The sequence below is a fragment of the Clinocottus analis genome, unplaced genomic scaffold (genome assembly GCF_023055335.1).
Source record: "Clinocottus analis isolate CAN_PGR_092001 unplaced genomic scaffold, fCliAna1.0.p SCAF_49, whole genome shotgun sequence".
NCBI lineage: Eukaryota > Metazoa > Chordata > Actinopteri > Perciformes > Cottidae > Clinocottus > Clinocottus analis.
Window position 1 is genome coordinate 118260 of NW_027176206.1, and position 15001 is coordinate 133260.

General features: G+C 43.8%; 2 protein-coding genes across 5 annotated transcripts in view; both read right to left on the reverse strand.

Annotated features, from left to right (window-relative positions):
• Positions 1 to 1023: 1023 nt before the first annotated feature.
• Positions 1024 to 3462, reverse strand: LOC137802083 (carbohydrate sulfotransferase 12-like). The gene is made up of 5 exons (XM_068599643.1): positions 3366 to 3462; positions 2739 to 2911; positions 2471 to 2605; positions 2089 to 2390; positions 1024 to 1646 (listed from the first exon to the last, which is right to left on the reverse strand). The coding sequence occupies exons 1-5, from the start codon at positions 3460 to 3462 to the stop codon at positions 1406 to 1408; spliced, it is 948 nt and encodes a 315-aa protein (XP_068455744.1). The 3' UTR covers positions 1024 to 1405.
• A 4913-nt stretch (positions 3463 to 8375) lies between these two features.
• The window catches only part of sorcs2 (sortilin-related VPS10 domain containing receptor 2), a 97602-nt gene continuing 90976 nt past the window's right edge, over positions 8376 to 15001 (reverse strand). Inside the window, exons 21-27 of one of the 4 annotated variants that reach the window (XM_068599613.1) lie at positions 14649 to 14772; positions 14238 to 14350; positions 13905 to 14027; positions 12917 to 13016; positions 12283 to 12385; positions 11717 to 11823; positions 8376 to 10549 (exon numbers count right to left, since the gene is read on the reverse strand). In XM_068599613.1, coding sequence (XP_068455714.1) covers positions 10485 to 10549; positions 11717 to 11823; positions 12283 to 12385; positions 12917 to 13016; positions 13905 to 14027; positions 14238 to 14350; positions 14649 to 14772 — 735 coding nt within the window. In that variant the 3' untranslated portion in view covers positions 8376 to 10484. Of the gene's footprint in view, positions 10553 to 11674; positions 11824 to 12282; positions 12386 to 12916; positions 13017 to 13904; positions 14028 to 14237; positions 14351 to 14648; positions 14773 to 15001 lie in introns of all 4 variants that reach the window. The other 3 variants (XM_068599612.1, XM_068599611.1, XM_068599610.1) reach the window with 3 other exon arrangements.

The window sequence follows — 15001 nt, forward strand, 5'->3', positions numbered from 1 at the left end:
TTAAATGCATGTGATGCTGTCTTCTGAAGATTATTTATGTATTTATATCAGTTCTATGTCCGGGTCCAGGTTGATTAGTGACACTTGTTGGTGCTCAGTGTGCTTGGTTTCGTGCTCTCACGCTGCAATACGACCACTTGAATCAAAATGCATTCTTCACTATGAACAGTTGTCAATGTCACAGACCAGCGTTACGTGTCAGGGCTGATTGTGGGCATTTTATTACCTGCACAGATGAAAAGTTCCACTTATTGATTACAGAGTGCCTTAGTAACATCGTTTATTGGAAACGAGCCAAAACACTCTGTGAGTCTTTGTTTGGGGGAGAAATCAAAGTCCTCAGTCTGTTGCTCATCACACAACTTAAACGCTTGAGTAGGGAGTGAGGATGACGAGGATGGAGTGACTGCCAGAGAGAGAGGATGGTGTGGAGCTCAACTGAGACAATATGTATGTGGTCCGGGGCACACCTGCTTACATACCTTTGGTCCGGGGCACACCTGCTTACATACCTTTGGTCCGGGGCACACCTGCTTACATACCTTTGGTCCGGGGCACACCTGCTCACATACCCTTGGTCTGGGGCACACCTGCTTACATACCTTTGGTCTGGGGCACACCTGCTTACATATCTGCCATCTGGGGCACACCTGCTTACGTACCTTTGGTCTGGGGCACACCTGCTTACATACCTTTGGTCTGGGGCACACCTGCTTACATACCGGTCATCTGGGGCACACCTGCTTACATACCTGTCATCTGGGGCACACCTGCTTACATACCTGTCATCTGGGGCACACCTGCTTACATACCTGTCATCTGGGGCACACCTGCTTACATACCTGTCATCTGGGGCACACCTGCTTACATACCTTTAGCATGTTAGGAAGTTTGTGCGCTTTCTTCAGCCATAATTATGCTAGCTTTCACAGCAGCAGCATTTGTGTCTGTAAAGACTCAGGTGCAGAGGAATGGACACTCACGGTGAGGCAAAAGGAAGGTATTTAATTGGCTAAGTCACAAAACACTATCACACATTATTTAAATATTCCCCCAAAACCTTATGCCAAATAATTCATTTCCTTTCATTTTGTTTAAAAGACACCGTAATCATATTCTGGATTTATACAATCACTTTGAGAATAAAGTCCCTTCACATGAGGCTTCAGAGGAAAGGACGCCTTATTTCTCTAAAAGCATATTACTCAAGCATATTAGTGTAGAAAAGAGATGTAAATAATGAGAAGACAAATACACGTACAGAGCCCAAGATAACCATAGCGTATAATTCCTGTATTTGAGAAAAGCCAGTCAAATAAAATATGTCTTCATTTTTCTTTGCTCATAAGTAAATATTGTGGTGTCGATGCCCACGGGCTGCGTAAGGAAGAGCGATGACTTCCTCTCAACCATCAAGCAGTTCAACAGGCGTTCTGTAGCCAAAAAGCTTGAAGTCCTCCTCATAGATCTGGTACAGCTTCCTCCGGTCCTCCAGGGGCACCGTGCTGAACCAGCTCCACAGAGAGTCAGAGGACGTCATGTTGGGATAGGATGGAAGCAACTTGATGTCGTCCTCTAGCATCAGGATCTTCATCAGCTGCCCAACCTCCTGCTGAAGATTCTCCAGATGACCAATAAAGTCATACCTGTTGAAGTGAGCATTGTTTTGCATTAATATTGAACCAGTTGGTAATTTCAAAATGAGATGCACCTTTCAGCTTGAGCAACAGTCAATTGACCTCGTGTGCATGACGGGATCAAGCTGGACATGAATCTAACCGGCATGCACCGTGCTGCGATCACCAGGGATCCATTCTGCTCAGGACTCATTTCAAACTGACCGACTGTCTTTCAGGCCAGGGGTCCAGTTTTTTGTTGTTTTTGATCAAGTCAGGATATTTTGGCCTTAGCTGCAGCAATTCCCAACATTATTTTTATAATAAATATTCCTGAAATGTTTCGTCTCCTACTGAATCCCTTAACTTTATAAAAACACACTCCAGTTGCACGTTTAAAATTCCCCCTTTACGTTTCCAGAAACAACACAGGTGGAGTCTTTTACAGATCTGTTGGCAAAAACAATCTTACTGTATGAGGCAGGGCTGGCACAGCCGGTTCATGGGCCTCCAGTGGGGTTCAAAGGGCCGCGGTGTCTGCGAGTCCACCAGGTACTGAATAAAGTTGTAAAATGAGAGGTGCACGCCGGATGCAGACGCCTGTTCCACTGTCTCTGGCGGGTTAGACTGGTTGCCATACTTTTGCAGCATCTTCCGGGCATAATTTTGATAGAAGTACTGGTTTTTATTCACAAACTTGTTTCGGAAGGCGGAGATGAGACGAACAAACGGATCCCGGACGAACAGAAACTTTTTGTAGTGCTTCAACTTTGCCTGTAGTTAACAAATAAGTATGCATCAGCACTTCCTGTTGTCATTTTTGAAAAACATCTGATGCCATTGTATGAACTGACCTTAATTTCTGGTCTCGGGAAGTCGCTCAGGAGAGGGAACCTGAGGCTGTGAACGTTTCTAATGGAATTGGGGTCGAGATGTGGATCACTCTGGTTCAGGATTTTAAAAAAAATCTTCCAGTGTGTACACGCCACCTGTTGTAGACAAGAACAAGACTCAGTCTGCAGCGGCAGTGTAAACAATAAGTGACCGTTGGGAAGTGCAGTGCAGATTACTGATTTAGAAGATTTGCTTTGACACTGATGTTCCTGTCCGTGTCTTTATCACCTTGGGAACGTAACAGTAGATGATGCCATGTTTGTCATCTACAACGAGGTTGTCCAGCTCATTGATACGCATGTCATCCACACTGCGCTTCCCCCCAGCATATTCCTCTGTGTTACCATCACACTGTATTTTTACGAGCCGCTTTCTCGGTTCCTGCAGCCGATAGATCTCCGCTGTGAAGAGACAAATGTAAATATGTGTGTAACAATTCACCCTTGGACTTAAATTAAAGGGGACAAGCACAATGCTAAAGTAAAAGGACATGGGCAGATCAGCTGCTAATATTCTACATCTCTGCCACCGACTGCTGTAACAAACTTAACAAACCTATGAATGACAAAGGGTAAAGAAACACACAAAACCAAACCGTCAGTTGCAAGCCTGGGTGTTATTAATAAATTAAATTCAACCCTAACTAATTAGTGCTGAATTCGTTCAGCTTTCGCGGGCCTTTCCATTCAGGATAGACGAGGTTGCGGTTCTAACATCTGCACATGTATTCAGCTATCCATCATTCACTTCAGGCAGTGAAGCACAAACGAAGCGTTCTCCATGATCCCCACCAGGATGCACAGCTGGAACAACAACACAATCGCACACACACTCACATGTGGACACATCTTTTACCTCTTTCATCCTGTGACGTGTTCCATTGGTAAGAGCACAGCATCAGGAGCATCGGTCCCACCAAGAGGAGCAGGAGGAATCCTCCCTGAGTCTCCATGACAGTGAACCAGTACCAGTCAAAGTGCCCACAATGTCCCTTCAAGGCTTTAGTGAGGTCTGTTAAAGTAGTCATATGAACCCCAAGTGAGCTGTAATAATTGTGTTATTTCATATCATTTTTTAAAGGATTTATTTGTGAATTTTTTATAAATAAAAAAAATGTTATACCATATTTTGATCATAACTTTGAACATCCAGCATGATATTTCCCAACAATGCCTTTTCGAGCCGCCTCTGAGTTCTTCCAACTCCTTGCTTCAAGGTCCAAACAACAACGACAGAGTCGTGAGACCTAAAGAACCGAGTTCTGGTTCTAAGGACTTTCGTCAAAAAACTGTCGTTCGGTTCAAAAATTGAAAAGTGATTTGCATAAAGGCTGCGTTTGGATTTTCAGGTACTAACATACACAATAATGTATCGTACCTTAATAGATTCCTACAAGCTCGCAGGGTTACTGAGATAGAAAACTGACTTTGTAAAGTGTATTTATTATCAGAATTGTGAAAAGTTACGTCCGTCCTATGTGTGTGTTGAATGTCACTAACACACACATCTCAGTAACCCTACGGGCTCGTGAGTGTCTAAAAAAGCAAAAATCACCACGATAGTCCTATTAGCACCTGAAGTATCTCAAGTTGGCTGCAGTTTTTTTTCCTCTGTCTCACAGATCCGCTTCATGTGCATTTCCTGTCCCGCCCACATTTCTACAAACACTTCACACAGCATGGGGAAGGCTTATGCAAATGTAAAGACCCAGCGTGCTCCAGTGAGACGATGTCCATTTTTTAAGCAAATGACACAGTTTAGGACTAAAAATCCTTGGTAACAGGGCGATGCTTTGTTTTATTGTGATGCTGACTCTTCTCAAAAGGAGTGTTAGTCGTATATGGGACGTTGGTGAGGGCCTGAACATGCAGTTTACGGTCGGCGACCGCTCCAAAAGACATTTTAAGAACTCTTATTTAGATCATTCTGGATATTCATCGTCAAAATATCTTATAAAAGTGATTTTTGAAAGTATATATTTTTTTCACTAATACATTCTGAAGTATTAGAGTATTAGACTCAGTATATAGAGTATTAGACTCATTTGGGGTTCATACAACTACTTGAACTACTTGAAGACGGTGAACTTTGAGACCTGCCCCCTATCGGGGGGATGGTGCTCAAAGGAGAAAAAGTCCATATCCATTTTCTTTCCTGATATATACAAATATTGTATCACAAATATTGCACAGCACAAATATGTCACAAGAGAAACACAAAACATACTGCAAAACACATCAGACAGTGCAAAAGTATTTTGAACTAGTTTTTAATAACACTGCGACTAAGTATTAAATTAAATTGAAGCCTCATCTTATTTGTTGCAATGTTCCTCGCATTAATAAATGAATACTAAACGAGTCTGTTAGTAGAGAAACAACACATTATATTGATGCTATAGTGCACTAGCAACCTACATAAATATATCACACATAATCAACTGACACATCACTCACCTTGCGGCAAGAACAGGATGGATGAGAGCGAGACGAGAGGAAACTGATCAGAGCCTACAGATGCACTGCCGCCCTGCATCCCGCCTTCAGGTCACCAGAGCAGTGTGAGAAAAACACAGAGGCGTTGACGCGTGCAGCATCCTCTTCATTCAGGATGTACCATTTCATCTGTATTGTACTATTTCATTTGTTCTGTTAAATGCAGGAACTCTGTGGCAAACAATGCAAAGACAAACAGCAAACACACGTTATCACATTAGCTTCGTTAAAAGTGGTTGTTTGTTGACAAAACTGGTTCAACAAACCATTGTGAGGTGCTGAGAACAGTGTGTGACCGATGTGGTCTGGGACACACCTGCTAACATACGTTTATGACGTCATCAAGCCGGTTCCTGTCTTGGCCACTCTTGTGGAGGGTTCAACTCGCTGCGCAGCATCGAATGTGGTGACAGTAGTTCAGCGGGTTCCTTACACAAAGGTATCGGGAGACGTGGTTCCAATCAATGTACAATATTGATCTGGACACACAATTCGAACACTACAGGGTAATAATAAAAGGGCCGTTACTGAAAACAAAGTGTAGGGCGGGGTCTGGCCGCTGAGGGAAACCAGCGGGGTGGAGTCCCAAAAGAAAACAAAGCACGCCAATCACTCGTGCACACCCTCAACACACTCACACTCACACACGCCAGAGGTAACTTCAAAGCACAACACACAACGCCCAGAAGCTCCGCCACCTTGGTCTGCCAGCACCTCCAAACTATCTCATACTGGTTTGAGACAAGAGGTGAAGGTCAAAACCTCCCTCCAGAGCTCCAGACACCAGCAACTCAAGCACTGGAGGAAGGGCAACAACATCCTCGCCACGGCAAGCAACACACTCCCACTTCCCCAGTCAACACAATCTAGAGTCATTTCAGAACAAGTCATACACGACCACGTGATGTTCACCACTCGTGGTATTCTGCTCGCCGTCCTGCAGGCTCGTCTCACCTGCGGATGCTGTTTTCTCGTGGTTGAAGTGAGTAAAATAAATCATGTTATTTAATGTGAGGGTTCACATCTTTTCTTCCAACGTCATTGATTATATTCTGGTTATTAATCTGAGTCGGCCACTTGAAATATAAATAGTAAAAGCACAACATTTGCCTGTAGAGGAGTTTTACTATAAAGTAAGTGAAGACAATATAACTTAAGTAGCTCAAAGTTGGAGTAAAGAACAGGAGCTCACCTGCATCTCAGTCTCCGTCTGCTGGTCGTCATCGCTGATCTTTCAGATTTGTTCTCACTTAATATTACCCACAAACCCCCAAATGACAAACCAGCACTGTGAACGTCACGTTCTTCTCTCGCAAAAACCTAAACGAAGATTTGTGTTACAGAAAGTTCCTCAACAACATGAGAACAATTTTGATATTATTCTTGGTTTGAACTGATTTTGTTTTTGAGAAATTAAAAAAACACTATGAACAATGAATATGTTACAATACATGTCCCGAACAGTCCATATGTTAAAATGTGTATTAGCAGTGAGTCCACATCCTCTCTGTGTTCCTGTGGCTCTGATCAGAGGATCCTGGACTTACTTTAGTCTGTTGGTTCCTTCATGTGTTCTGACCCTGAAGTGTCAGATGAGTTGTGTTCATGACCTCATCGCAGTACATGAACACATGAAAACGCTCCTGCTTCCTGCTGCAGCGCCTCCCTGTGGCTGGATGGAGTTCAGCACTTCATGGCCTCACTGGGAGTTGATATGATGTAGAAAGTGATGTCATTCCCAGCAGCAGCAGCGGCAGCAGCAGCAGCAGCAGCAGCAGCATTAGCAGTAGCATTAGCAGCAGCAGCATCAGCAGCAACAGCAGCAGCAGCAGCAACAGCAGCAGCAGCAGCATTAGCAGCATTTGAAATTAGCAGCACTAGCAGCAGTAGCAGTAGCAGCAGCAGCAGCAGCAGTAGCAGCAGCAGCAGCAGCAGCAGTAGCAGCAGCAGCAGCAGCAGTAGCAGCAGCAGTAGCAGCAGCAGCAGCATTAGCAGTAGCAGCAGCAGCAGCAGTAGCAGCAGCAGCAGCAGCAGTAGCAGCAGCAGCAGTAGCAGCAGCAGCAGCATTAGCAGTAGCAGCAGCAGCAGCATTAGCAGCAGCAGCAGCAGTAGCATTAGCAGCAGCAGTAGCATTAGCAGCAGCATTAGCAGTAGCATTAGCAGCAGCAGCAGCATTAGCAGCAGCAGTAGCATTAGCAGCAGCATTAGCAGTAGCATTAGCAGCAGCAGCATTAGCATTAGCAGCAGCAGCATTAGCAGCAGCAGCAGCATTAGCAGTAGAATTAGCATTAGCATTAGCAGCAGCATTAGCAGTAGCATTAGCAGCAGCAGCATTAGCATTAGCAGCAGCAGCAGGAGTAGCAGCAGCATAAACAGCAGCATGAGCAGCAGCAGCAGGAGTAGCAGCAGCATAAACAGCAGCATGAGCAGCAGCAGCAGCAGCATTAGCAGTAGAATTAGCAGTAGCAGCAGCAGTAGCATTAGTAGCAGCAGCATTAGCATTAGCAGCAGCAGCATTAGCAGCAGCAGCAGCAGCATTAGCAGTAGCAGCAGCAGTAGCAGCAGCATTAGCAGTAGCAGCAGTAGCATTAGCAGCAGCAGCAGCATTAGCAGTAGCAGCAGCAGTAGCAGCAGCAGCAGCATTAGCAGTAGCAGCAGCAGCAGCATTAGCAGTAGCAGCAGCATTAGCAGTAGCAGCAGCAGTAGCAGTAGCAGCAGCAGTAGCAGCAGCATTAGCAGTAGCATTAGCAGCAGCAGCATTAGCATTAGCAGCAGCAGCATTAGCAGCAGCAGCAGCAGCATTAGCAGTAGAATTAGCATTAGCAGTAGCAGCAGTAGCATTAGCAGCAGCAGCAGTAGCAGTAGCAGCAGCAGTAGCATTAGCATTAGCAGTAGCAGCAGCCTCCCTCGTGTCTTACAGCTGCTTATCAGCTACAACACAGAAAATACAACATGGACCTGAATCCAATCAAAGCTCCTCTTTAGTTCCTCAACTTAATATTTACTGTTAATATTCATGAACCATATGACCAGCAGGATAATAACCTCTGTGTTCTTTCCTTTATTAGTGTCATGTAGCTCCCTTTTGGAAATTAAATTATATATATATATATATATATATATATATATATATATATATATATATATATACACACACAAACATATATTGCAAATCCATTCGTAAAGAGATTATTAAAAGGGTATTTAAATGTCAACTATTCATGCAATTATTTGAAAATATGATTTAGATATTGATAATTAAATAATGTATTAATGCTCTCACACGTCTCGTCACAGAAAAGGAAAACAATCGACACAAAGTGATAAAGAACGTATAAATATTTATTGCAAGATGCAAACAGGTATAATGTTCTCTGCTCATTGTTTGGTGTGAGTTCAACAGCCAAGAGGTTATGAATTGATCCGCCAAATAAATCAAATTATTCCACTTTCAACACATCAACGTGGGTGAAGGTGAACGTTCCTTCATGGACTCATCGCTCACGGCCCGAGGACGAGCCGGTGGCTCGAGAGCTGAGACGTCTCTGAGTCTGCTGACACGTTCACGTTATTGATTATGAGAATCCATCAATAGTCTCTTATTAATCAATACATTTGTGTTCATGAAGTGCATACTAGTGTGTTAATGTAAGAATGCTTCACAATGATGAAGTAAGTGTTTACTCATACTTAACTAATGCTAAAGAGTGTGTCGTCATTACAAAGTGTTTTATTTTGTGCTCATCCACCAGTTTGACTTCATAAGTGTGAGTTCACCACTTCACTGTTAGGAAGTGAAGTGGTGAAAAGATGTTTCTTCAAAAGGTTTTATTCCTGAAAGTGCTTCATAACAGCAGATTTTATTTTCAAGTTCCATGTTATGAACAGCTGCACACACACACACACACACACACACACACACACACACACACACACACACACACACACACACACACACACACACACACACACACACACACACACACACACACACGATGTTCTGTAAAAGTCTCTGTGGATCCAGAGACTTGTGATGAAAGCAGCAGACGAGTTATGCGAGTGTTTATTCCAGGATGCAGGTCGAGTGCAACACGTTCCTGATGAGAACACAATTATTTTAATAACAAAATCAATACATCAAACAACCCAAAAAAGGAAGAGGAAAATAAAAAATGCCGTGGTGGACTTGCAGGTGTGATACTCGTCACTATGTTGGAATATCATACGTCCCCTCCGCTGGCGGCACTGATACATGACAGCTCATCACAACAGAATATGTACAGAAGAGTAAACCAGAGTGTGAGGTGCATGGAGGCAAACCAGCAGCTGCACATCAAGACCTCCGGTCGGTCTGTAGACCGCTCGCTGCATCGCTGCATCGCTGCATCGCTGCATCATCAGTGCAACCAGACAAACAAAAACACCGCATCAAAAGGAACAACCAGTAACAGTGAGTCTCTGTGTTTGTATCCACATGTTGGACGTGACTATACACTGGATGTGAAATGGAAACATGGAAAAGGAAACGTGAGATATTTTTCAACTGAGCAAATATATTTGCTCCAAAACAAATTGCTGTGTGTTTTGGTCATTGTGTAAAACACTCCTGTCAAAGGGAACTGTACAAAGTGGAGATTGTTCATATTTAAACATTTACACACAACAAACCAAACCTTAAAGGAGCCATTAGTCCGCTGTGCCTAATATAGGCTGATCCAGAGAACATCTACTCTCAGTCCTTCACGACGGCGAAACACTCAGAGGAACTCTGACGCTGGGAGTTTGGGAAGGAGGAGGAGGAGCATACTTAAATTAGAAATAAATAATCTTGTCTTAATTGGAAATGCCATGAGGCAGATGACCCTTAGAGAGACGTGAGAGACGTGAGCTCCTTCACAGGTGTTGCTGAAGTCCTCGCAACCTCTTGAATTGTGAGTGAAACACCAGAACGTGAACGCAGTGAGCTTCTGAAAAAGGAACAATGCTTTTTAGAGACATTTCTGTTGGGATTAGGAATGTGTAATCCAGAGAAGCTGTGAAACGTGAATTTAAGAAAGTGCACCGCCGCCGTCCTGCATGCTGACTCATGGTGTGGAAGCAAAGCATCAGGATGAGGCTAAAGGTGTGTTCTCTACTCTGCTCACTGAGCACCAGCACAGAGAACCCGCTGAAGGTGGTGATGGTCTTCTGGTGGTTGATGGTTCAACTTCCTCTGGCTGGGAACCAGTGTCACAGTCTCTGCTTCTGAGTGTCTGCAAGTGAGTTTCTTTCTTTTCAAACCAGATGAGTGAGCGTCCTCAAGGTGACCTCATCCCCAACATGCCCCGCCTTAAAGACCACAAACTAAACAAAGGTCACACCCCGGCTGCTGCAGGGGTCAGGAAGCCGCCGTGTGGTGAAAAAAGAGAAGAGGAGGAGGAAGGCCGAGTGGAGTCCCTATGCGTGTTAGTCTAGCTCGTTAGCGTTAGCGTGGCGGCCATCAGCTGGTCAGGTAGCTGTGTAGCTCTCTGGAGTTGATGCTCAGGACGACACCGGAGTGACTTCCTGCTGACAGACACACAAGAGACACACAAGAGACACACACATGAGCGACACACTCACGTTGAACAGAATTATTTATTCATTTCCACCAACTATCACTTCATGGACGCCGTCAGAGTTTCCTCTCTTCTTGGTTCATGCTTGTAGTAATTCATACGGATGGAATATTCTGTTCATTACTTTAGTATCTAAGTCATCAGGAGACTTCTTCTATGTCTTTCTACCTTTACAGATGGTCCAAAACTCAAAATATCAAATTCAGAATGACTTTTAAGATAGATAGATACTTTATTACTCCGCAGGGGAAAACTTATAGAAGAAAAAACAACAAACGGACATTTGTTAATTCATTAAAATTATTGTCAACGTCTTATTTATGTTCTATAATAAGAGTCAAACATAACAGAGATCATCAAAACATATCAAAGCATCTTCATTTTAATGTAACATCCATGTAAAAGGACAGTGATGAACTGTAACTGTGAACGTTAACTATTTAAATGCCGGTCAGTGAGGTTGTGAAATAAAGAGCAACTTTCAATTATTGTTATAATGGAATTCATTTTCTACATGAAGAGAATGTTTCTTTCAGCTTATGACACAACAATGGACGAGTATATTTCCTATTTCATTCTTAAATAGTCATAAATGTCTGGATTTGATCCGTGATGAATTGTTTAAGTTCACACTAGTGAACATGATGTTGATCGTGATATGATCTGACAGCGCTGCGTGCATGCAGGTGATGTGACTCCTGTACCGCGTGTGTGTTAGCATCTGCTGTTAGCATCTGCTGTTAGCGTCTGGTGCTAGCATATGCTGTTAGCATCTACTGTTAGCATCTGGTGCTAGCATATGCTGTTAGCAACTGGTGTTAGAGTCTACTGTTAGCATCTGGTGTTAGCATCTGGTGTTAGCATCTGGTGTTAGCATCTACTCTTAGTGTCTACTGTTAGCATCTGGTGTTAGCATCTGGTGTTAGCATCTGCAGTTAGCATCTGCTGTTAGTGTCTACTGTTAGCATCTGGTGTTAGCATCTGCTGTTAGCGGTGTTAGCATCTGGCGCTTAGTAGCGGTGGTTAGCGGTCCTTATAAGGGAGCGGAAGGCGGGGCTTCCTCCTGCGTTACCTAGAGTCTGTGAGTCCAGGTCATCGTCTATGAACTCCTCACCCTGGATGATGTGCTGCGTGTCCTCGCTGTGATTGACAGGGCTGGTCATCTCCTGCTCCTTCTCGTTGTGCATCTGAGCGTAGACGTTGCGGCTCCCTGGGAGCTTCCTGAAAGATCATCACAGGTTTCCACGAGTCATGGTTGTATCTGGTCCGGCCCGACACCCGCTGCTATCATGAGTTGCATTGCTAATAAGTTGCTATTGCGATACCATTACTGCTTTTATTATCATTATCATTATTACTATCATCCACAATTTATATTATTAGTCTTGATTCCTTCATCGAGCCTACTACACTCATATGAAGAAGCTCCACAGTCTGTACACATACGACATCCTGTCCCACGACCTCGGATCAGGAAAAACTCCCCAAAAACACCTTCAACCCAAAAACACCTTTAAGGGGTGAAAAGTGAAGAACCCTGTGGGAAGCACCAGAGCAGGATCCTCTATCAGGATGACAACAGGTGTTGTGTTTACAGATGAACATAACAGAGTTATAACACATTCACACGCTGAGCTGACGCGTTTACATGTTTACATGCACAACCTTTGACATGTTTACCTCTTGAACTTGTACAGGATGAAGGAGCCGGTGGCGATGATGCTGATGGAGAAAATCACTGCGAGAGCCCAAAAACCTGGACCTCCAACTACTCCATGGTAGCCTATAAGTACACATAGGAATCAATACAAAGGCCTCATATCTACATCATGAGAACATGATTCTGATTCAAAACACGTTGCTGGAGGCAAATCCAGAAAGTGTAGAGAGAAAGAAAACAGCTGGAGTCTGTTTCACACAGAAGAAGAAGAAGAAGAAGAAGAAGAAGAAGAAGAAGAAGAAGAGGAAGATGATGATGATGAAGAAGAGGAAGAAGAAGAGGAAGAAGAGGAAGAGGAAGAAGAGGAAGAAGAAGAGGAAGAAGAAGAAAAAGAAGAAGAAGAGGAAGAAGAAGAGGAAGAAGAAGAAGAAGAAGAAGAAGAAGAAGAAGAGGAAGAAGAAGAAGAAGAAGAAGAAGAAGAGGAAGAAGAAGAAGAAGAAGAAGAAGAAGAAGAAGAAGAAGAAGAAGAAAAGAGCCAACTGAACTAAAAGATGTTCATCAAACTAAATGAACGCCATGAACGTCTCTGCTGCTGGGCCTGTTGAGTCATCAGCAATGAGCAGACCAAAGGTCATCCATGGTACCGTACGGTACCTGCGTTGGGGTCAGCGAGCTTCACCAGCACTTGAAGTCCTCCGCGCACAACAAAGCTCACGTTGTTGCTGTTGAAGGCTTGTACGATGGCTGGAATACGCTGCGGAGCAGCAAACACAGGCGTTACAGCGCAGGGTTCATTGTGACCTCTGCTTTTGCATGACCTTTCTATGACCTTTCCATGACCTTTCCATGACCTTTCCACTGGATTTCCATGGCTTTTTCATGGCTTTTTCCACTACTCTCCTCTGTCCTCGCTGCAGTACTTTATCTAGAAACATGTTCTGTGTTCTCGCTGCAGTACTTTATCTAGAAACATGCTCTGTGTTCTAGCTGCAGTACTTTATCTAGAAACATGCTCTGTGTTCTAGCTGTAGTACCTTATCTAGAAACATGTTCTGTGTTCTCGCTGCAGTACTTTATCTAGAAACATGTTCTGTGTTCTCGCTGCAGTACTTTATCTAGAAACATGTTCTGTGTTCTAGCTGCAGTACCTTATCTAGAAACATGTTCTGTGTTCTAGCTGCAGTACTTTATCTAGAAACATGTTCTGTGTTCTAGCTGCAGTACCTTATCTAGAAACATGTTCTGTGTTCTCGCTGCAGTACTTTATCTAGAAACATGCTCTGTGTTCTAGCTGCAGTACTTTATCTAGAAACATGTTCTGTGTTCTAGCTGCAGTACTTTATCTAGAAACATGCTCTGTGTTCTAGCTGCAGTACCTTATCTAGAAACATGTTCTGTGTTCTCGCTGCAGTACCTTATCTAGAAACATGCTCTGTGTTCTCGCTGCAGTACTTTATCTAGAAACATGTTCTGTGTTCTCGCTGCAGTACTTTATCTAGAAACATGTTCTGTGTTCTAGCTGCAGTACTTTATCTAGAAACATGCTCTGTGTTCTCGCTGCAGTACCTTATCTAGAAACATGTTCTGTGTTCTCGCTGCAGTACCTTATCTAGAAACATGCTCTGTGTTCTAGCTGCAGTACCTTATCTAGAAACATGCTGGTCGAGGCCGGCTTCCTGTCCAGCGGCAGGACGTACAGGTCAGCAGTGGTGGGGAGGCCGGGCTTCACCACCGTGACCAGCGACTCCAGAGGGACGCCTGTGGTCTGAGGTCAGAGGGTCAAAGGTCAGTCACAAGTCAATACAGCTGCATGGATCAATATTCATACAAATGAGTTTATCAGCTTTATTATTCCTGTTGTGTGTCTTCATGAGAGGCCTCTGGTAGTACTTCCTCTGCTATTTCCATTATTTTAAAAGTGTATTATGATCATCTTCCTTCAGAAAAGCGTCATTCAAACTGTTTTTAGTCGCACCTTCACGAGGATCTTGGTGACCACCTGGCCGATGTCCTCCCTCCACTCGGGGATGTTCGGGTTGAAGGTGTCCAGACCTGTGCTGAAACTCAGAGGGACGACCTGGAAGTTATCTGGAAGTGGACCAAACAGAGGAGTTATTACTCATCACAGGCATCATTCAAAACTCTAATGACCGTGTATGACTTGATACAGTAATGACAATATGTATTTTCATCATATTTCATTAAGAAAGTGTTAGATTCAGAGGGTAAAGTTTAATCTTTTGAATTTACTAAAACACCTGAGGAGTAAAGGGATAGTCTGAGCTTGATTGACACACTTTAAAACATAAATGACTTTGGTTTCATTCCTATATTCAGTCCATATCTGCTTCATTTCTACAGTAATGTTCTGTGTCGTGGTCGTCACCGTAGACTCGGACGGTCCGGGTGTCCTGCACCATGGACCGGCCGTTAGACGCCTGGACGGTGATGGAAACCTCTCCCGTCTCTGGGAACCGAGTCAGCAGGCTGTTCTGCAGCGTCAGCGTGGGCTACGAGAGAAAGTCACAACGAGCCGGCCGTTAGTGAGGACATCGGTCTGTGAAGTCTAAAGAGACTAAACGTCATCTTTATGCCTTTAACGGATCATTAAACTAACCTGAGTGTGACGTCGCACCAGCATGTCTGCTCTAGTTTCATTATCTAAAGATGGGGTTGGTACTGAAACTCAGCTTTTAATAGTCACCAGTGCTAAACTATTAAAGGTCAGAGTATTGATGA